We start from the raw sequence: 22,433 nt of genomic DNA, 5'->3' as shown, positions 1-22,433 counted from the left end.
CAAGAGGAAGGGAGGGAGGGAGGGAAGGAAGGAAGGAAGGAAGGAAGGAAGGAAGGAAGGAAAGAATAGATAATATCTAGAACAACTTTCTACCATAAAAATATTCCAATCAAAGCTATATTCTTACCACAAGTAAGTACGTGTGTAATCTTTTTTTCCTCACAAGTAAAGTTTTTCTTTTTTTCCAGTCTTAAACAAATAGAAGTATTTGCTTTTGTTGGCTCTGTACAAGTTTTCAAATAGAAACTTTCAGGATCTGTCAAAAAGAAGATATAGAAATAGATGATTAATGATTCATAATGTGTGCCATATGTTCAATTAAAGTCTCTGAAACTATATTCGTGATATAGTCTTTGAGAGCATTTAGTTTTGAAAGTTTTTAAAAACTCCAATAACTCGGGGTTTAACATGCCTCAATTATATAGCTTATTCTTTTTTTAACATCACACATTTTGGAAAGCATTTAATTGGCAGCATTTTATTTAGAATTTATCTTACCTTTAAAAAATGGGACCCAAGCAAATTTCTAGATGAAATTGAATTTTTTTTGCACATTTTAAAACACTCACTTCATTTGTTCTTACTTATATCTTCAACTTTTTAATTTACTCTGTGATTTTTTTTTTATTAAATGACTATTAGAGTATGGGGGTCCTGTCTTGGAGAATACGTTTTTTAAATTGTCATTTTCTGTTTCTAAATGATAATTTATTTCAGTAATATTTGGAGAAAATGAATAAGTTACATGACATTTTTCCAAAAATACCAAAATTTAGCCTACTTTTTAAACTTTTCATTCCAGTTAGTTAACGTACAGTGTAATATTAGTTTCAAGTGTATAATATAGTAGTTCAACACTTCCATACATCACCCTGTGCTCAACACAAGTGAAGTCCTTAATCCCTAACCACCTCTTCAACCCATCTCCCCATCCCCTTCCACTCTGCTAGCCTTTAGTTTGTTCTTTATCGCTAAGAGTCTGTTTCTTGTTCTCTCCCTCTCTCTCTTATTTTTCCCTTTGTTCATTTTGTTTCTCAAATTCCACGTGTGAGTGAAGTCATATGGTATTTAACTATTTCATTTCACTTTATACCCTCTAGCTGTATCCATGCCGTTGCAAATGACATATCTGATGAAGGGTTAGTATCCAAAATATATACAGAACTTATACAAATCAACACCCTACACACAAATAATCCAGTTTAAAAAGGGGCAGAACACTTTAACAGACATTTGTCCAAAGAAAACAGGCAGATGGCCAACAGACACATGAAAAGATGCTCATCATCACTTATCATCAGGGAAATGTGAATCAGAACTACAAGAGCTATCACCTCACACCATCAGAATGGCTAAAATCAACAACCCAAAAAACAACAGGTGTTGGTGGAGAAAAAGGACCCCTCACACACTGTTGGTAGGGATGCAGACACTGTGGAAAACAGTATGACCCTTCCTCAAAAAGTTAACGATAAAACTACCTTATAATCCAGCAATCTCCCGGATGGATATTTCCCCAAACAGTACAAGAACATTAATTCAAAGGGATACGTGCATCCCTGTGTTTAAAGCAGAATTATCTGCAATAGCCAAGATACGGAAGCAAACTTCAACCTATTTAAATGTTAACAAATCAGTGTTCTTGAATTATTATGTGATGTGAAAGAGTAGACAAATGTACACAGTTCCTGAATCCCTTTTCCAAAATGCATTTTGTTATATTCTTTGGTGTAGGGGGCTTGATACCCTTACCCCCTTCCCCTTCTCAGCAATAGGTGAGCCGGCAGAAGTGGCTTGATCACCTTAACATGATTATAACTCTCTTTTTTTGTGTGTGAAAGTAGTTTTGTTCTTTCCACAAACATCAAATCCTTGACTTTGGGGTTTACCCCAATATACTCCAGACACACTTGTATCTAGAAGAATAAATATGTGCACATCTATATCTAATGACTTGAACTAAGTACGGAGGGGGAAGAAAGCTTATGGGTAATCACTTATCCACAGTGGGATAAGTCGTACCTAATCTACTTGAAACACTCTGTAAAAGGAGTCTAGGGAGGGAGTAAGGGGTAAAGAAGGCTTATGAACTCCTAATTTCACTGGGTTAGAAGAACAGAAGGTTCGCCCACTAGCGTCCAGCTGACATCTTTCCCCTCACCCCTGTTCATTTACCAGACAGATTCCTTCACCCGCTAGAATGAAAAACACGTGGAATTGTATTCTTTTGTAAATATACAAATAGAAACCAATTTATACTTACCTGGTGGTACGTCCAATTCTATAATTTTATTTGGAGGATCACAAGAAGTATGACTGATAGTAACATTCTTATTTTCACATGCTGGTAGGTTATGGATCTCATTCATTTCACATATGGCATTTTCACACTTCACATCATCGCTAACATTTAGTTTTGCTATAAATGAATTATTTCCATAGTCATAACGATATTTCACACTGATACCTTTATATTTCTCATCTGAAAGAAAATAAAAATGTGGATTCCCTTTTTAAAAATTTTTCAGAATAAGCTTACATCAAATGCAAACGCTTTAACATAGATTTTCAAAAGTATCAAATATCTAACAAAATGTCCCCAGAAACATAAAAAAAAGAAGAAACACATCAGGTGTGTCCATGATTATTTTTTCAAAATTCCCTTTACATCGACTGCCTATCAAGGACCTCAGCTTTTAAGTTTATACTTGGATGATTAATAGATTAATGTCTTATCTCCGTAACTCGACTATATGTTCTATGACAGCAAAGGCCAGTGTATTTTGAACACCACCATAAACCCAAGTCATTACATAAAACCTGTCATTAGCAGGGGCACACTTGCTTGAATTACTTGTTGAAATGATACACGAATGAAACATCTGATGAATTTCTTCTTGCTTTATCATTTCCCTTACTTCCTAAAATGCAGTTGTTGATTACCTATTTCTCCAAATTTGTGGAACATTAATTCAGGGGCCACAGGCCTCATTATTCCTTTACTTAGGTAGAATTATTGATAACGAACCCTCCTAAGTACCTCCCCTTAGCGCTATGTTGCATTCTCTTCTTTGTTTAAAAAACATTGTTGAATGATAAAAAATATCTTTTCAACAAATACTAATTTGTCCCTTACTTTCAATCCAATGAACATTATTAAGCCCTTATTATGTTTGAGACACTGTCCCAAGCACTAAGAATACAAACCATCGGCTTTTAGAAATGTGGAGCCTAATGTGGAGACCGACATAGACGGGTGGCTGCAGACGAGCAAACCCCTAAAATAAGAATGTGTACAAAGTAATAAGGGAGGAAATTAGGGAGAAATCTAGTCAGAGTGTAAGGATAGGAGAGGCTCTCAGAGGAGGTGGGTGACTCAGTTTGTATTTTGAAATATGAGCAGGACATAGAAAAATAGATAGTGGGAACAGGGGTGCTGGATGAGGATAGAGAGGAATTCTAAGTGGAGAGGAAGAGCAGGAGAGAACACGGACGCATGATGTAAACATTATGTGTTTAAGAAACTGTAAGTAGTTTCATATTAGTTAAGTGAAGAGCGTCAAGAGGCAATAACACAAGAGGAATATGATCATAAAAGACCATATTAATTAAGCAAACATATGAAGGCTGATCTTTACATTATAACGCACGGACAGCTACTGAAGGCAGAGACTTCGGTGGTGAGATTTAGCAATGTGCGGACGGTTAAGCCCTGACCATGAATGACTACTTTCACTGGGAAGAGAGTAGGAACGTGCAAAGAGGGTTGTACAAGCTGTTCTCAAACATCTGCTTTGAGCCAAACCCTGGCAAGACAGAAGGACAGAGAGACAGAGACAAAAACAGATTCTTTTACTTGATAAGCCTTGAAGACATTCTCCACATTTCACATTTATTGTTACAACGCATCCGTAACTCCTGCCACCCCAAAGCAAGTTTGGTATTTTCCACTTCACACACACTCAATCTGAAGTTAAGTGGTTTCACCAAAGTTGTTTAGCTAGTAATTATTAATTCTGGTGCTCAAAACTTATGTCTGAATGTGACATCAAAGTTTCTTGCCTCTGAAGGACACAGGCTCTTAAGATTTGGAGCTAATCATTGAGGGGAAATGGGAGCCAGTGAGTCTAGCTTGTTAGTGGCTCCTGGAGGTTGGAATGAAGAAGCAGATAAGGAAAATGCTATTCTAAAGTGATACATGCTGCCTCCAAATTAACAAACTTACCACATGATTGCTTAGGTGTAGTAGGAACTGTAATAGAAAAAAAAAGAGAGAAAGCAAATTATTAAAATTTCATTTACAACATCTCTGCTATGGTCGTTTGGGGTGAGGAGGTTTACAGTGCTTTCAACTTCATAAATTGGAAAGTCTGTGAGTTAGTTTTAACATACAACACAAGGTTTTGTACAATGTACAACACAGTGCTTGGTATAATGCTTTAATCTCAAAACTTCAAATGTTATAAACTAATGAGCTAGTTCTATAAGACATTTTCATGAGTTTAACCCAATAAACATGAAGATAATAATGATAATAATAATAATAATAATGTTGAGGTTTTTTCCAGCACACATTCGATTATGGCGTGGTGACTTGGCTAACCATTCATGTACCCAAAAACATGTAAAGGTCCTCTTCCCCTCGATTACTCCCAAAATAGATTTATATCTGGGGCGCCTGGGTGGCTCAGTCGGTTGAGCGTCCGACTTCGGGTCAGGTCACGATCTCACGGTCCGTGGCTTCGAGCCCCATGTCGGGCTCTGTGCTGACAGCTCAGAGCCTGGAGCCTGTTTCAGATTCTGTGTCTCCCTCTCTCTCTTCTGCCCCTCCCCTGTTCATGCTCTGTCTCTCTCTGTCTCAAAAATAAATAAACGTTAAAAAAAATAAAAAAAAATAGATTTATATCATTATAACCCCTAGAGAGTTCAGTTGACACTTTCGTTGAAAAAAAAAAATCAGAAAATAGGCAAAGGCGGCTTCACTCTCTAGTTTAACTTGTGTAAGTTCTTTGCACCTATAGTGGATCCAGGGTAGTGAATGGCTCTTTCAACAAATTGAAACATATCGTGGGGGAAGCATATTTGTATTTAACTGAAGAATGGGTGGAAATGTGCCAAGAGATCTTGCCCATCCGGTCTTTGAGTTGGAAGAATTTGGGAGAAGACCATGGGCTTGCCCACTTGCCATGGCCAGCCCACTGGCCGCCACCGCCAATTGCTGGGTCCGTTCAGATCTCTTGCCTTTGCTTGCATGGTCCATGCCACATGACTGGAGCTCTGCACTCAATCTTCTGCCATTCGCCACTTGGAACGGGGAGTCCCATGGATAGGCTTGTTCTTTTTCATGCTAATACCTAAGCCCACTCTTAGAGAAAGAAGTCATAGTATTTTTGATCGTTTTTCTATGCCTTTGCATAAAGCACACAACCCTTGGGGGATGTCATAATGATATGAAAAGATATCACAGTAACATTATGCCCTGATCTCACCAGCTATTGCACAGCTAAAATATGTGTTTTAAGACTAACTGCCATTCCGCAGCCCCCATCATTCGAATACTCAATTGAACTTCTCAAAAAAAACGCCCCCCGAGAGAGCAAATGGAAGACCCTTCTACGAGCACATCCCTGGTACATGGTAGTGGTATGACTGCATGGCTGAGGGTAAGATTGTCACCTGTTTCGGAAGCAGTCATAATGCTTGTTGCGGGTGACGTGGACGTAAGACTCTGATCTGCAAGGAAATGAACAGAGAATAAAAGTTAGTGAGTTTGTCATAATGAAGGGCAAGGGAAAAACTCTTCAGCAACGATACTTTCTTTCTCTCCTAACTGAATCACTGGAATTGACACTTGCTCCTTGTCAAAACAGGAAAGTGAGCCAAAGCCTTATCTACCTACCAATGGCCCTTTAAGATAACCAATAGTTCCAATAATTAGAGCTTGAGATTCAGTAAGTTGAGAGAAACTGTTCATTCGTTGGTGTAATTCTTACCTGATGTGCAATCTTCCTCAAACTACTTTCTCCTTCAATAGCTTCCTTATTTTAATTACTAATAAGGATCCCACTTATTCTTTTTAAATACTCACTGCCTCCCAGGCATTTTACATATTTGGTCCTCACATCCATCCCCTAAAATGAATATTACAATATCTATTTTTACAGAAGGGAAACCATCACACAAAAACTATTAGTAGCTTGTGCTAAAGTCAGCCAGAAAGTTAACCAGACTGGATTGGACCCCAGAGCTATATGACACTAAAGTCTATTTTCTTTCTTCCTTGCCCTGAACTTTCATAATATGAATAACAAAACGAAGCACGCCCAGAAACAAAGCTTACTGGCAAGTTTACTTTGGCTGATTTGATATCGGTACGTGAAACGTCGCTGCAAATAATATTTGGTATGAAATACGTAAAAGAACTGCATTCAGGTCTCAAATTTCCAGTTCATCACCCACAACTCAAAACCCCTAGAGCACCGCGGGCAAACCTGAGGAGTTATCTTTGGTGGTGATGCTGGAGATGAGTGAGGGTAGGGCAGCAGAGCTGCTGAGTGCGGGGCTGAGGGTCGCTACTGGTGTGAAAGCTGTGTCTGCAGGGAAGGTGCTGGGTGGAATCGTCTCTCCTGGAAAACCTGCAATCAGAAAGGCCATCATCACGGTCATCCGTTTTCGCCACAGAAGGGCAACGGCCAGACATTCAGCGTAAACCGAGCATCGAGGCTTAGGCCAAGCAACGATTGAGCACGTAGCTGTCTGTGTTCTGCAAAACTGAATGAAAACCAGCCAGGCCTGCAGAAGTTTCACATTGTGCAACTCAACGCCTAGGCAGCTTTGTAATCAGAGCACCACTTGTAAAATATTTGGCACCTGAGGAGACAGCGGGTTTGCACAAGCCAGGGAGGCCAAGCTTTCCAACCAAGGGATGCCTTAGGTGATGGCGAAAATGCACCCAAGCGACAGAGTGGGGTGCTGGCTTGCGGAGCTCTGGGTGGCAAAGGGTGTGTGAAGGTTGGAAGAAGAGGAAGCACAACGTGCCATGTGCTGGAAACCTTGCCTGGGGGGCACCTCCCTGGGGAGGCCTTTCTGGGTGCAGATGCCTAGCTCTAATTTTCTTACATGAGAGCTGAATGGGCTTCTGCCTTTGCAGCTGCTGAGCTCAGGGTGTTTTCCTTTCCAGGTGGAGGTTACAATTCTACTTTCACTATGTTGATTGCCCTTGCCAGGAAAAAATCAAATTGGTTTAGAACCAAAGAACTTCTGCATCATCCAGACACCATTTCCTTATTTTCCAAGCAAACCTAAGCAAATACGTATAGAATTAGGTGTCGTAGCTGAAGAAACTGCACAGCGTATTTGGTTAGGACTTGTCGTTGCCAAGCTTCAAAGCACCCAAGGCATGCTACATCTTCCTGCAGACATCACACCCAGAATTCCGACACAAGCAATCAGTATGTATTCACTGGATGCCTACTAGAGGACTGGAACTCCGGTAGTTGTCGCGGCAAAAACAAAGGACATGCTAACTAGCCTTTATTTGACCTTGTTTGGTTATTTCCCTGTCATGGTCCCTGGGGTCATCAGTTCAATGATACAAGATTAGTCTTGCATTTGTAAGATTCTCAGGGTTTCGGAAGAATGAAACAGGCATGCACATTCTGGAAACGGTTTCAGGACAAGCATGCAGGCATCGTCCAATTATAAACCGAGCACAGTCCGTAACTTCACATCTACAGCCATTAGCAATGAAAAGGCATCTTCCAAAAATTTGAGTTTAGGTTCTCAGCTCAGTCTTCAAAAGCCACTACCTCCCCTGCATGTAAGTAAACCATAGAGTAGAATGAATAACATAAATATCAGTTCTGCAGTTCTGGATCCCCAGAGAAGGTCTCCAACACAACACAGAGAAGGGTAGGAAGGTTTAATTTTTCTTCTTAAAAAAAAAAAATAGACTCAGAAATGACCTCTGCTGAGCTTTAAAAATCAGTGGGTTTGGGGTGCCTGGGTGGCTCAGTTGGTTAATAGCCCAACTTCAGCTCAGGTTGTGCTCTCGGGGTTCCTGAGTTCAGCCCAACGTCAGGCTCTGTGCTGACAGCTCAGAGCCTGGAGCCTGGATTCTGGTCTCCCTCTCTGTCTCTGCTCCTCCCCCACCTCAAATAAAATTTAAAAACATTAAAATTTTTTTTTTAAAAATCAGCAGGTTTGTCTTTCTCCTTCTTCCACATTCTTTCCTTCTCTTTCACAGGCTTGTTCTCTTTGCCTCCCCTAAGAGTCCCTTGTCCTCATGCTGTTCTAAAGCCCCTGCTTTTTCAATTTTCATCAGGTTAATGAATCCTAATCAGTTTTTAATTAGTGGAATTAGCCACCGTGAGAGGAAGAATTTCTTCATGAGGACACGTAGAGTGGTTTTTGCAACAACCAGCCCCTACAGGCCAGTCCTCTTCAGTTATTTTACAGCTCCTTCTCATCTGTAACTTCTGAATCTGTGGCTTTGCTAAAAGTTCCAGATCGTCTTACTGTAGTTCTCGTGGTAGCTGGAGTGGGCAGAACAAGGCAGGGAAGGGAGGGCAACTCTTTCCCAGGTCACTTTAAGTTTGTGCATTGCCTGTAATGATTTTTGTGCCAACGGAAGACTTTTAATACCTCATAATTATTCTATTTGATATGTTGGACTTCCATATTTGATTCATGTTCCAAGAAAGGCCACTTTAGTGCCTGCTCCACAGGCTTTCCCATTTATATCTTTTTATTTTCAGGCATTGAAGCCATCACATTTTTATATATGTCTGTGTGGATTTTTGTCTTTCAGGATAAAAAAAAAAAAAAAAAGTCAACATGAAGTGACTTAGACCCTGATTTGGAAAGATAAGGGAGGGAGTATTTTGCTTTGTTTTATATACATACAGAGATGCTAAGCTGAATCTTAATGTTTGCATGAGGAAAATGAAGCATCTATTTCCTTTTTCCCATTCTTTTAAAAAAACAAACTGTGGTTGCAACTTCTTAGTGGCTTTCACTGAAAATGGAAGTCATCTACTCTTCAGGATTTTGTTTATTGGTTGGAAGTCTATTGGTAACATTTCATACATACTGTTCTTTATTATTAGCAAAAGTTTTCACTGTGCCGTGGGTCTTGCCCCAATATGAAGAAACGTATAGAGAACACCCTGAGTAACCATTTATTCCGGAACAGGTTTTTCCTTTATTCTGCGAAGTCTCATTCTTTGTTATTTCATCTGTACTGGAAGGACCTTAGGTAGGTGTCCTCATAAACTAAGGATAAACATGAAAGTATGAAATACCAAATTCACCAACTAGCGAGTGCTATACGTTTAACAAGTGGTTGGATTCCCTGACACCGCTCTTAACCACAGGCAGCTGTCAGGCTCTTTCCACAGTTGCACAAATCTAAAAGCCCGGCAAACCTGATGTGTCATTCTTCCCCGGAGCAGGGGTGAGTGCGGGAGGGATAGCAGTGCTGCTAGGTGTCTGCGTGTCAGATCCGGCAGAGGGCGCCTGCGAGTCTGCGTGCGTGGGGAAGGGAGGCGGCTGTGTAACTCCTAGGGTAAGAAAGTGAAATCGTTTCAGTATTTCCCTACTGCAGATGAAACATTTAAATACTAGGACATTATCAGCATCTTTGTTTACCAAACCGTGAAATGACCCAATCTATTAAAATGTGTGTCTGCCTCTATTTAAGTTCGCCTGGCAGGAAGGTGGCACCAGAGTTCTTCATTTACATATTCCCAGAGGCTTCCTGGGGTCCTGTTGAAGTCATAGATGACTCAGGTTTCCAGGTGGCTTTTTTTTTTTTTTTTAACCTCCAAGTCTCTGTGAGCTTTTTGGATTCTCCTTCAACTTTACGAACTGAAAGTTGCGGTGTTTCTTCGTAGGCAGAATCAGTAAAGAATCCCTCAGTATACAATATGCAAATCGTAAAAAAAAAGAAAAATAGAAAAATGGACAAGACATGTAACAGACATCTAATATACGCAATGGCTAAAGAGTGTATGCAAAAGTGCTCATCACTATGAAATTTTTTGATGTTAAAATAAAATATCTTAACTATCATACTGGCAGAGTTTTGAAAGATTAATAATATCTAGTATTGGAAAAGATGTGGGGAAACAGTTGCTCACACACCCACATTCTCTCAGAGAATCACATGTCTAGAGTCTGTAGGATATACCGCCATGGATAAAATGGTATGGTACCTTTAAGGATCAGGATTTGGGAAAATAGTATTTTCAATGTGTATGTGTGTAAATACTTTATATATATACATATATATATGTATATATATAAAGTACATACTTTATGCATATATATATGCATAAAGTATGTACTTTATATATACTTCTATATTGATATTTTGCAACTGCATTAAATATTTTTGTAAAAATAATATCACATAATTAAGTTTAATGTTATGCAAACAGATGCTTACTATAATGATTTTTGAACAATTTTGAAAACGCTTGAAAATATTATACTGTTAGAAGCATGGATTAAGGGATTTTTTTTTACCTATGTATATCGGTAAGCAGGAAAATTGGATTGTATTCCACAATACGAATCAATTGTGAACATAAATTAAATAACACATACGATTTTATCCCAGTAGAGAATTGAAATATCACCGGAGAGCAAAGTTATTTTGTAGGGAGATCAAATGTCTTATTTTATTTGAAAGTGTAAGAAACCTTCCAAGCTAATTTCACCATCAAGTTAGTATTTTACTATTATTCATCCTTATTTCCAATCTTTTCCATTTTAAACATTTTCTCTTCACATTTTGCTTCATAGGGAATATTATATGTGTGTGTGTTTGTGTACGTGAAGCTAAATGTGAAAACTTTAAAATAGAAAACTGTGTGACATCAGTCCGTCAGTAAAAAAGTTTACCCTGGAATGTTCTACCTAACCATTAACACCCTCATCCTCACATTCTTTTTGTTAAAATTTTGGGCAATGAATTCAAATGCCTGCAATGTTTAGCTAGATCCTAGCCATTACTCTGCTAAGGTGGAAGGAGAAAATGGAGGAAAGATTGAATTTACAGTTCTGTAATCAACATAAGGAGGCATTTATCATTTAATTAACTGCTTATTATGGCCAATAAACTTCATCAATATGGTATTCAAAACACGACAATGTACCCCTCCACCAAATTTCTGAGACAGTGTTGAACATACTTGTTTTTCAAACTAAGATTAATGGCACTGTTAAGCAAATAGCTTAGTCTCTAATGTCTATAAACCTGTTTGCCTCAGAAAATGACAACATAGCACATTATTTCAGAAAAGGCATGAACAACCCTCATGATGGTGGATTTATGTGCCAAATACACTGGCAGACCTAGCATCAAATATAGAATGAGCAAACCACAGATTTATTGGGATTCTGAAAAGCATCAGTGGTCTTCACTGGTAAAAAATACCTCCCACATCACTGTTATGAATGTGGTCACATTCCCTTCAATTCCGCCCTAAGGCCCACAACCTTGATTAATTTTTTTAATGCCAATATCCCTGGAGGAAATTCAAACAGCAAAGCTGGATTATTGATCCTCGGTGTGGTTTTTCAAAAATAAATTGTTTATCTCCAGTAATTTCTGGTATTGAGATTGTGGAGTTCAACAAAGAAAAATTCTACTTTGGAATTACAGCCAGGGAGGGCAAGACTGACAAAGTGCTGAAATACCGAGTTCTGACCCGGCTGGCACTGCAGAAAACCCAAGTGAGCAGAACAGTGGCGATGACCCAGCACATGCAGTTCACTGGCTACTGGAGAAACTCCCCTCCCCCTCCCCACCAGCCTTACTTGCTGGGGCTTCCCTCCCTCCCTCCCTGTCCACCGGCTCCTCAACAACTTGCCTTCACTACTTTGGTCAGTCAAAATTGCATGAACACCTGGATGTTCTACACTTTACATGCTTGAATAAAACCACATTTGTAGAAACTGCACACGTATTTTAAAGAAAAACAGTTCTGATAACTTTCAGATTCAAAAAGGAAGACAAGTTCTCCTAAACTCATTTCAGTTAATTAACACCTCTGTGCCGACCTGTCACATTAAGAGTATTAGCATTATCCAAAGAGTTCAGGAAGTCTTCAGTTGAAGGATTGTCTGGACTAAGAGTAGGCGTGGTCTCTGAGGAGTTATATTCTCTTTCAGAGATGCTTGTAAGTGAGAATGCAGTGGTGCGGGCAGGTAAGGGGTCGCTTGGAGCCAGAACACTGGGCTTTTCTGTTGAGTTCAGTCCTATTGTATTCATGGGAGATGGAAAAAGGAAAACAAAATAAATACATGAATCATATCCTGCAACATATACTCATCTGAGTTAACTAACTCCCCAGTCCATTACAGTGTGTATATAAATATATATACATATATGTGTGTAAATGCACACACAACATACAGAGATGATATACGGCGTGTGGTAGTATGTATATTTTACCAAATACATAGATAGATAGATAGATAGATGCATACAGAGGTATATAGACTTAGATATAGTGGCTAAAGATAGAAATGGGGAAATAAAGTTGAAAGCAGCTATTCCCTGCCTACTTCCCTTTGGATTGCTGGTTTCTTAACTGTCCAAAGCAGTTGGGTTCAGAAGGACGTAGCACACACATAAAGAAAATCAATTAACAGAAATTGTAAAAAAAAAAAAGAAAAGAAAAAAAAAAAGAAAAAGACTTATCAATGAGCACTAGAGAAAGATAAAGTTTAAAGGGGATTATTAAAGAGGACTAGTGTTTCTAGGAAAACAAAAAATGCAAAATAAAAGTTCTAGGTACACACTGATTTTTTTTTTTTTTTACAATTTTATTTTTAAGTGGGCTCTGTACCCAACGTGAGTGAGGCTTGAACTTACAACCCCGAGATCAAGAGTTGCAGGCTTTACTGGCTGAGCCAACCAGGCACTCCTGCACTGATTACTTTTTAGCAAATCAGAAAAAAAGCAAAGATTGGACAAAAGACAGGGAAACAAAATTCTCAAACAGATACACAATGCCAAGTCTACAAAACGGTTTCAGCTTTGTGATAATATAAGAAACACAATCTGAGATATCGCAGCGACATTTTCCATGGTTTCAATTTACTTCAGAAGAAAAAATAACAGTGCGACAAGTAGTGCTGAGTTAGGGAACCTGTAGTTGATAGAGGTGTACAACTGATAAAAGCTTCCGCAAGGCACATTAGCACTGTGTATTAAAGGCCTTTAAATTTTTTGTGTTCTCTTACTCAGAAGGTGTATTTCTTTATAGAAGAATGGGGAGAAATACACCGAAATTGTTAAAAAATAATAATAAACCAACACATTGTGATCTCTGGATATTGAGGTTATAAAGATGTGGGGTTTTTTTTTTTCTGGATTTTTCTATGTTTAACATATATTCATTTCTACGAATAGTCAAATGTTATGTTTTTCAGTGTTTAATTAACAACAACGACAACAACGAACGATAGCGCACAAGTACTTTAACAATTCAGTTCAACAAGAGTGAGTAAGAGAAAATGGCCCGAGAGTAAGAGAAAATGGGAGGAGAACGAGAATGGGAGAAACTGGAAAAGATTAGAAGTGATAAGATTTAAGAACTGAAATTGAAAGATTACTGAATGGGGAAGTAAGAAAATGGAAGTAGGAAGGGCACAGAGAAGTCCTAGCTTCATTCATTATTGTTGAAGGTAAAATGAAATCAGTGTTTACCAAATACAAATAAAATACATCCAAGCCTTATTGAACTGCCCCAATGACAAGCACATAAAATAATGTAGAACTCTTCTGTGGTTACTGAAATCCAAAGTAATTTCGGTACATTTGTTACAGTTGTTATTTTCCAAAGAAAATTTCCAATCTCTAGAATTTCATAACCTAATAACACACAAAGCAACGTATTTACTAACAAACCTCTACCCGAGACACACGTCAACATATCTAGCAAAGTGATAGGCAAGTCACCCCTTCCTGTCTTCAGTGTAAAATCCTAAATCCTACTTGACTTATTCTCTCACCTGCTCTTTGTTGAATAAAAGGGACAAGGGTGGAGGCAAAGACAGGAAGAAGACAGATAGGGACAGAGATTGAGAAGATGAAAGGGAGAGGGGGAGGGAGCTTAAAATTATGTGCAATAACATTAATATACTTCCATCATTATAGACGTGAACAATTATTAGTTTGTTGCTTTCAGGTTAACCTATCTTTGGTTTTGGCAGGATTCCAATGATCCCCTGTGCTCTGAGAGAAATGTGATGTTTTCCCTTTATCACCCACTCCCACTTATCTTTTAGATTTGAATTACAAAAAGACTAGAAGGAAAACCACTCCAAATACCTCGCATAATAGTGTTATGCTTTGTTGAAGAGTAGCATTCCTAAAGATTATATATCATCAAGTAAATTCAGTCCAAGGTCTATGAAAAAACGGTATTCAGAAAACTACCCTCCTACCTAGAAGCCTTAATGTTCTTGCACACATCTTAAGCTCACTGCACATCCCCTGGTTCAATAAATAAGACTTTAATTCAGGATGAGAAAAAATGCTCCAATTGCCAATTCTACATTGGCCTTCATCTTCACTTTGGAGATACTACTGGTTTCCACTGATCACATTCTTGTTGATATTTGCAGGAAGCCATTCTCATTGGCATTTGGGGTCACTATTTTGACTTATGTCATCATTTGGATGTGTCATCCATCATTTTATAACAGTGCAAGGATAATGGAAACTCCCTCAATAAGGTGGTAAGTCGTCTGCATTTTAAACATTCACCCCCTATTCTGCCCCATTCCCAATCCCCTCCTGCAACAATAACCAGTTTATATGGTTGGAATGAACTTAATCATTTGTAAAAGGTGGAAATGCTAAAATGGATGAGAGTAGCTGGCATAAACCAATCACAGTTGCTATACCTTAATGACTTTCATGTATTTATAAAGCTTCTCTACCATACTATCCAACCGTAAAATTCCAATATTACATGTTTTAAAAAATAAGAGAATGTGCTTCTTATGCAGATTCAAAAGCATTTTGTTAGTATTCACATGCTTCGTCGTTTCCATAGTTTGGAATGAATTTTCATTTATTTACAAAAATAATTCCTTTAATAACTCAATTTGCAGAACATTTTGAATGTATCTAACTAGAACTGTGCATTAAAATGATTAAGTCAGAATTGTCTTAGTGGCTTTACTTACCTTCTCAATGCATACTTCAACTGTATGATGAATCAGGAAATCAGTAATACATTTTACATAACACTAACATTTAAGTGATATAACTTATTTTTAACCACATGAAATGTACGTTTATCTCTTATTTTTGCATATAATATGTATGAATTTATTTTTAACATCTTCATTGTTTAAATTTAATTGGTCTCAGGATTAGAATACTCATTAAGACTATTAATTCCATTGTGACAATAGAATTTGAACATGATTATTACAAAATATCTTACTACTCTCAAAGCTTTTCTTTTATATATATGTATATACATATATGTATTTGTATATATACATATATAATATGTTTAGAATTCTAATTTCTCAGATAATTCTTTAACCAATTTTTGACTATAAAGTTTTGCGACCTAACTTGAATTATTTGCAATGTTAAAATTTAAAAAGAGATTGGAATCCTGCTATGCAATTTATTGTCAAGTTTAAGAAAAGCTATAACTTATACACAATAATATATTCAAGTAGTTAACAAAATTTATATGTTATAAGCAGGAATATTAAGAACAAGAAAGTGTCAAAAACATTTTCATAATTCAAGAAATAATTCATAATGATAACATTTGTCCTTGTAAAATGATTTTACTAGACAATAATAGAAAACTCTATCAACATTAAATATATAACCTTTGCAACAAAATAATAAAATAAGTAAAATGAAAATATTAATTCTTACCAGGACTTTCTTCTCCTGAAAAAAGGAAAACAAACATCTATTAGAAAACTTCAAATTTCATAATACATATGTAAATATAAGTTAAATTTCCATATATACATCATCTCTGTGTTAGTTAACATTCACAGAGGGGCAATTTTCAGTACCTTTTACCACTGAAACTACATTCCTTCTCTTAAGGTCATGTTTACAATGTCCAAGTGTGTTAAAACTATGGTATTAGTTTTTGACTTCTCAGGTAAAATAAAAAAGTAATAGAATAAAGGAGAGCTATTAGAATTAATCTCAAGCCTATAAAAGACTTTGGACTTTTTCCCCATATGCATTCATTTATTTAGATAATGATTATTTATTGAGTGCCTACTGTGTGCTATATGCCACATACTAGCGATACAATATGACCAAGGTAGAGACATTTCCTGCCCCCAAGGAGCTCAGTTCAGTGTAAGATACAGACCCCCCCCCAAAAAAAGAAAGAAAGAAAGAAAGAAAGAAAGAAAGAAAGAAAGAAAGAAAAAGTCTTACAGCGTAATGACCAATGAGATAGAATGTGCCGTAGCAGCACAGTTTGGATTGGGGCACTTGGGTGGCTTAGTCAGTCAGTTAAGCATTCGACTCCTGATTTCAGCTCAGGTCATGATTCCAGGATCCTGGGATTGAGCCCAACATCGGGGTCTGCACTGAGCATGGAGCCTACTTAAGATTCTCTCTGTCTCTCCCTCTGCCCCTCTCCCCGACTTGCACTCACTGTCTCTCAAATAAATTTTTAAAAATTAAAAAGGAAAAGCTTATAGAGGGATCACCCAATTTAGACTTCCAGGGTTGGTGTCCAACTGGTAGAGAAGGTGACAGAGAGGGTTTCTTGGATACATTTAAGGTGTGACCTAAAGGATTATGGACAGCTAGCTCAGTCCTAGAGGAATAAGAAGTTGAGATTCGTCCTACAGGCTTTAGACAGCCATCAGAAGAAGGTGTTTAAGGGGAGGACTATTGAAGAAGCATTTCAATTTTCGATTGACCTTGTTGTAAAATGGAAAATAGATTATCAGAAGGCAAAGTTGGGGACAGGAACATCAGGAGACTAAAATAAAAGCATATGAGAAAGATGATATTCTACATGAGGAAAATGGTACCAAAAAAAAAAAAAAGCAAGAAAAAAATCTGTGAAACACTTTGGAAGTAGTCATCAAGACTTTGTAAATTGTTAGAAGTAAGAAAGGCAGAGAATGAGTAATACGGAAAGCATTCAGGTTGATAGTTTAACATACTAGGCAATTGTAGTAGGTAGATTGTGGAAGCTTTCACTAAGCTAAAGAAGAAAAGCAGAAGAGACAGGAAAATTTGATATTCTTGAAATTCTATGTAAAAATGTTTAGTAATATTTGGAGGTGGAGGTTGGCAGCTCATGATATCTCTCTGGATTGAGGCTTTGGATCAACATATAGATGGGTATTGTAGCTATGACAGTGAAGGAGGTCCCCCAGTTATACAAAAGGAGTGTTCGGGATAGAATTCTGAAGTTGAGTAAGCATTCAAGGAGAGGGCCTAAGATTAGGTGACCTAATCTTCTATGTAGGAGGGAAAATGAAGTCAACAAGAGTTACCAATAAAGGGTGTTTCAAGAAGAAAATTAATGAAATCAGATAAAATGAGATTTATCACCTGAGCTTGTGGGAATGTTGGAAAAGTCGGTTTTATTGCCATGATGGGAACTAGATTCAGTCTGCAGTGAGTGAGACATGTTTCACTCTTAGTAAATGACCATGAAAAAGATCATAAAATCCTTTCCCAAATTACAGTCAACTGATGTGAAAAAGAATCAAGAATCAGATAAAAGAAAGGGTTGGTTAATATTTAAGACAGCTTCCTGCTTTGAGATTTTATTTTTTGAGGATAAACTGATCTGAAAAACTTGTCTCCCCTCAGAAGGGCCATCAGATGGGTAGGACCCAGTTCCTTCAGTGACATTCTCTGGTTTATTCCTTGATATAAATAGTATTTTTTTATTTTATATTATATTGTATGTATTATATGTAAATATGTAATTATTAAAATATACATTATTAAAACATATACTGCATCAAATATTTTCTTATTTTCTCATTATAGTTCTCTGCTTTTTCTTAATCATTCATACTTAAGTATTGTTTTTAATGTACATGATTTGGATTTTTGTCCCTCCTCTTGTTTAATCAGCTTTCATCTTTCTATCCCATATAAAATCATGTTTTGATTTTTTAATATTATTTTTATTTTCCTGTTAGTAGCTTTCTCTCTTTTCTCATTTATTTTTATTTCCTTCTAAATTAGGTTCTTAGAATTGTGTCAATTTGCAAAAGAAGCAATAGGTAAAATAAAAAACATTACTATAGGAGTGATTAACAGCTCTTGTGTTTTAAGTGAAAGAAGAAATAACTGTCATGATAATTGTTAATAATTTAGCATATTGCCACATTCAAAATATTTGAGTTAGTTCGAGTGTATAAACACATTTCATATAATACACCTCTTTTCTTTATCTAAGAAGTATATAAGTTTTTAAATATCTAAAACTATTTTGGGGGCGCCTGGGTGGCTCAGTTGGTTGCGCGCCTGACTTCGGCTCACGTCATGATCTCGCAGTTTGTGAGGTCGAGCCCTGTGTGGGGCTCTGTGCTGACAGGTCAGAGCCTGGAGCCTGCTTTGGAGTCTGTGTCTCCTTCTCTCTCTCTCTCTCTCTCTCTCTGCCCCTCCCCCACTCACAGTCTGTCTCTCTCTGTCTCTCAAAAATAAATAAACATTAAAAAAAAAATGTAAAACTATTTTGATATGTCCCTTCTCAATATAAACACCTAATTCCTTGGAACTTCAAACAAGTTAACTTGATTTTGTGAAGTTTAAACCTATTTATTGTTTTGCTAACTTGATTTTAGGTGCTGGGTTTGAACATGTAACAGGTATGGTCCTTTGCCCTAGGAAAAATTACAAACTGTAAGATGTATACAGATAGATATCTACATATATATATAGCTCCAATGGTTTGCAAGATAAAGAGAGAGAGAGAGAGAAAGAGAGAGAGAGAGAGAGATCCAGTAGTCTGCAAAGACATTTAAGTCATAGGTGAACTTGATTATGACTAATAATTAAAATTCCTTCCATTGGCGATCAGCAAGAATTACACAATATGAGGAGGAAGCGAAGCAGCTGAAGCTATGTAGCTAAGAGCCTTGCATATAGTAAGTGGTAGATAAGTAATTGTTGAATGGTTTTAAGCATGTGTAAATGCAAGGGAGAAATCAAACAGATCTGATGAAAACACCTTTGGGAGAAGAGCCAAGAGCAAGCCTTATAGGCCACGAAAAGAGATTGAATTTTTTCCTGAGAGTGATGGAAGTCATCAGATCAATAAATATAGAAGAGAAATCAAATAGATTTGATGACAGAAAAAAGAGGAATCTTAATGTTGCCTTTACTAGACCCATCACTAACTCCACAGACCATTATACTCTGTTCTCATTTATTAGTTTGTTACCGCCAAAACATGTAGCATAAATGGTATAGAATATGTTATAAAAAGGAATTGCGATTTGTCACATATTCATTATGGAAATGGAAAGGGAATATTGGGATAATAAGGAACTTTCTTTTTTTAACATAAGAACCATGAATACTAGAGTAAATATGCTAGAAATGTTCCAAACAGTAGACTCTTCATCAGGCCGCATGCATGTTAAATGCCCCAGAGATATTAATTTAATTCTAACTGGTTCAAAAGCAATGAATGTTTTGAAGACGATACGTGGTGTATAGTATTTTAATTCAAGTTTAGAAAATGGTAAATTACCAAAATGGAGAAGACAATTTCTACAGATGTGTCTTTTTAAGAGAATAATTCAGAAATGATACTTTATTGTTATTAATTGCTAATATGTATTGAGTGTTCATGGTGTATGAGGCACTATAGGAAGCCTGTTGCTTGTATTTTCTCTCTTAAGGATCACAACACCCTAAGAAATTAGAAAAGTCAAGTGTCTTGGCTAAGTTCGCAAGGCTGGTATATGCTAGCCCAGACTTGAACCTGAGCCTGTCTGACTCTGCAGACATTGCTGTCAATCCTCAGGCTTCCAGCTTTCCTCATTAATTTATCCTTATAGCTTTTCCTCTACACCTGACCTTTCAACATGAAAATTCTTTTAACCAATGCTTTAGGCTACACAGAGATTGATACTTATTAAAAGCCCATAGGCTAAATAAAAAAACCTCTTAATCAGTATCGGACTACAGAATACATGACTAATAATGTTACAAATGCTAAAATAAACTTGACCCTAAATATAGACATTTGCAGTAAATTATAGTTTTCTGGATAAATGCTCTATGTATGGTATAGACAAATATTGGAGAAAAATCAGAAGTGTGCCGGTTTAATTTACTGAAGAATATTATTTTGACAGGGAAGTCAACCAAACTACAGTAACAGCAAACAAAAGTACTATAACGCACAGACCCCGTGTTTATCTGTGAAGAGACTTCCATAGCTTGGAAACAGAAAAACAACTTATTTCTATATGTGTATCTCCATCTATGTATTTCTGTTCTAATCACGGCCCCATTCAACATTTCCCCAAATCCTTTAATCTTCAATGCAACAAAATTTAACATCCATGGCAAATAACATATATCTAAAAATGGATCACATTTTCCTTTCATGCTTACTTCCCATAAAGTCTTCTTAGATTGAACGTACGTTTTCCATTATACCCCTTTAGCTCAGAATCTGATTCTAAAGTCCTCCACTGAGTGATTTTCAGGCTATTTTGAAATCTTGTAGCTTATTTTAAGGTTTATTTCATTTTCTTTATAGAGTATCACACACACATACACAGTCTTTTATCTCTTTGAAAGAAAATTCCAAGTCCAGCATCACAGTTTAGACTCAATAGAAGACTAAATTTATTCTCATAGTCACAAAATCCCTATAAACAGATTTTCAATCTCTGTAACACTTTCAGTCAACATGATAAATCACATGAAAATTACTTAGGCACTCAATAAATCTTACAGAAGCTCACTAAAATAAAATTTCAAAGATGAAAACCACTTCCAAATTTGAGCTAATGTCCTGAAGAAAATATTCAGGAACTACAGCAGTGCGATTGACATTAATTTCAACAAGCCGTATCTACTAGATTACATAAAATAAAAAATGTTCAATTATTTTTATTTATTTATTAATTTTTTAATGTTTATTTATTTCTGTGTGTGTGAGAGCGAGAGACGTAGAGAAAGAGAGGGCACAGGTGGACGTGCGCTGAGGGAGGGACAGAGAGGGGGACAGAAGATCTGAAGCAGGCACCACGCTGACAGCAGAGATCCTGATGTGGGGCTCAAACCCACGAACAGTGAGATTATTACCTGAGCTGAAGTCGGACACAACTGACTGAACCACCTAGGGGCCCCAATTTTTAAATTTTTTAAAAAATTTTATTTATTTTTGAGAAACAGAGAAAGAGAGAGAGAGCATTGGCAGGGGAAGGGCAGAGAAAGAGGGAGACACAGAAACCAAAGCAGGTTCCAGGCTCTGAGCTGTCAGCACAGAGCCCAATGCAGGCCTGGAACCCACCAACTGTGAGATCATAACCTGAGCAGAAGTCAGACCCTCAACTGACTGAACAACCCAGGTGCCCCTCAATTACTTTTAAAATATCAAAAAACTTAAGTACAAATCTCAAAGTAGGAACATATATAAAGACAACCTACATGAAAGAGCCTAGTTAAAAATCTAATATCTGAAGGACATATCCCCTCCAAAAACCATCTAATGACTTCCATAAATGTAAGCATGCAGTAACAAATACTTCCATGGAGACTATTTCTACATATCAGGATAAATAGGTGAAGCTACTTAAATATTTAGAAGAGACTGCACTATCGAAGATATCTCTATCACATTTTGCAATTCTTCCTAAATTATATGAACAATGACTTCAATTGTCTATTATATTTCCATATGCAGACATTATCAGAACATTACTGAAACACAGGAAGAAGCAACTGTGCTGAAACCTCATGATTAAACAGTCCGACCCTATCAGACTGGTTATATGAAATCTTTAGTTATTTCATGACCTACTCATTCTACTGCAGGTCAAAGACGGATCTGCTTGGCCAATGTGAAGCGAAAGAACTAATGTAGTTATCTCAGCCATTTGGCATAGGCAAACATCCCCATACTCTTTATGCTCTAGTTCACATATAACTTAAAAGCAACCATATACTGTTAGTGGAGTCAGACTTGGAAAAAGCAAATAAACGTCTGCATAAAGTACTTAATAACTAGTGCATAATAAATACCTATTTAATATTAGGAAATTGTATTAATATAAGTACCATTAAAATACATGCAAACATTCTATATGAACAATGCTGGGAGGGTGTGGAAAACAGGTAAAGAAAATAGCAGTGGGGATTAAGAGGGCGTGTGTGACAATAAAGAGAAAGCACTGGTACTTCTAAAAGTATAAACTGC

At 37.0% G+C, this 22,433-nt stretch overlaps 1 protein-coding gene across 5 annotated transcripts in view; it reads right to left on the bottom strand.

Annotated features, from left to right (window-relative positions):
* The window catches only part of PTPRC (protein tyrosine phosphatase receptor type C), a 128,080-nt gene that overhangs the window by 55,688 nt on the left and 49,959 nt on the right, over positions 1-22,433 (bottom strand). For 2 of the 5 annotated variants that reach the window (XM_049634314.1, XM_049634315.1), the window contains exons 3-10: positions 15,926-15,940; positions 12,067-12,264; positions 9,426-9,560; positions 6,492-6,635; positions 5,677-5,733; positions 4,226-4,252; positions 2,264-2,482; positions 128-256 (exon numbers count right to left, since the gene is read on the bottom strand). In XM_049634314.1, the coding sequence (XP_049490271.1) occupies positions 128-256; positions 2,264-2,482; positions 4,226-4,252; positions 5,677-5,733; positions 6,492-6,635; positions 9,426-9,560; positions 12,067-12,264; positions 15,926-15,940 (924 nt within the window). The remainder of the gene's footprint in view (positions 1-127; positions 257-2,263; positions 2,483-4,225; positions 4,253-5,676; positions 5,734-6,491; positions 6,636-9,425; positions 9,561-12,066; positions 12,265-15,925; positions 15,941-22,433) is intronic. The other 3 variants (XM_049634316.1, XM_049634317.1, XM_049634318.1) reach the window with 3 other exon arrangements.

This window comes from Panthera uncia, chromosome F1 (genome assembly GCF_023721935.1).
Source record: "Panthera uncia isolate 11264 chromosome F1, Puncia_PCG_1.0, whole genome shotgun sequence".
Taxonomy (NCBI): Eukaryota; Metazoa; Chordata; class Mammalia; order Carnivora; family Felidae; genus Panthera; species Panthera uncia.
The sequence above is the reverse complement of the archived record's forward strand: the minus strand, read 5'-3'. Positions and strand labels throughout refer to the sequence as shown.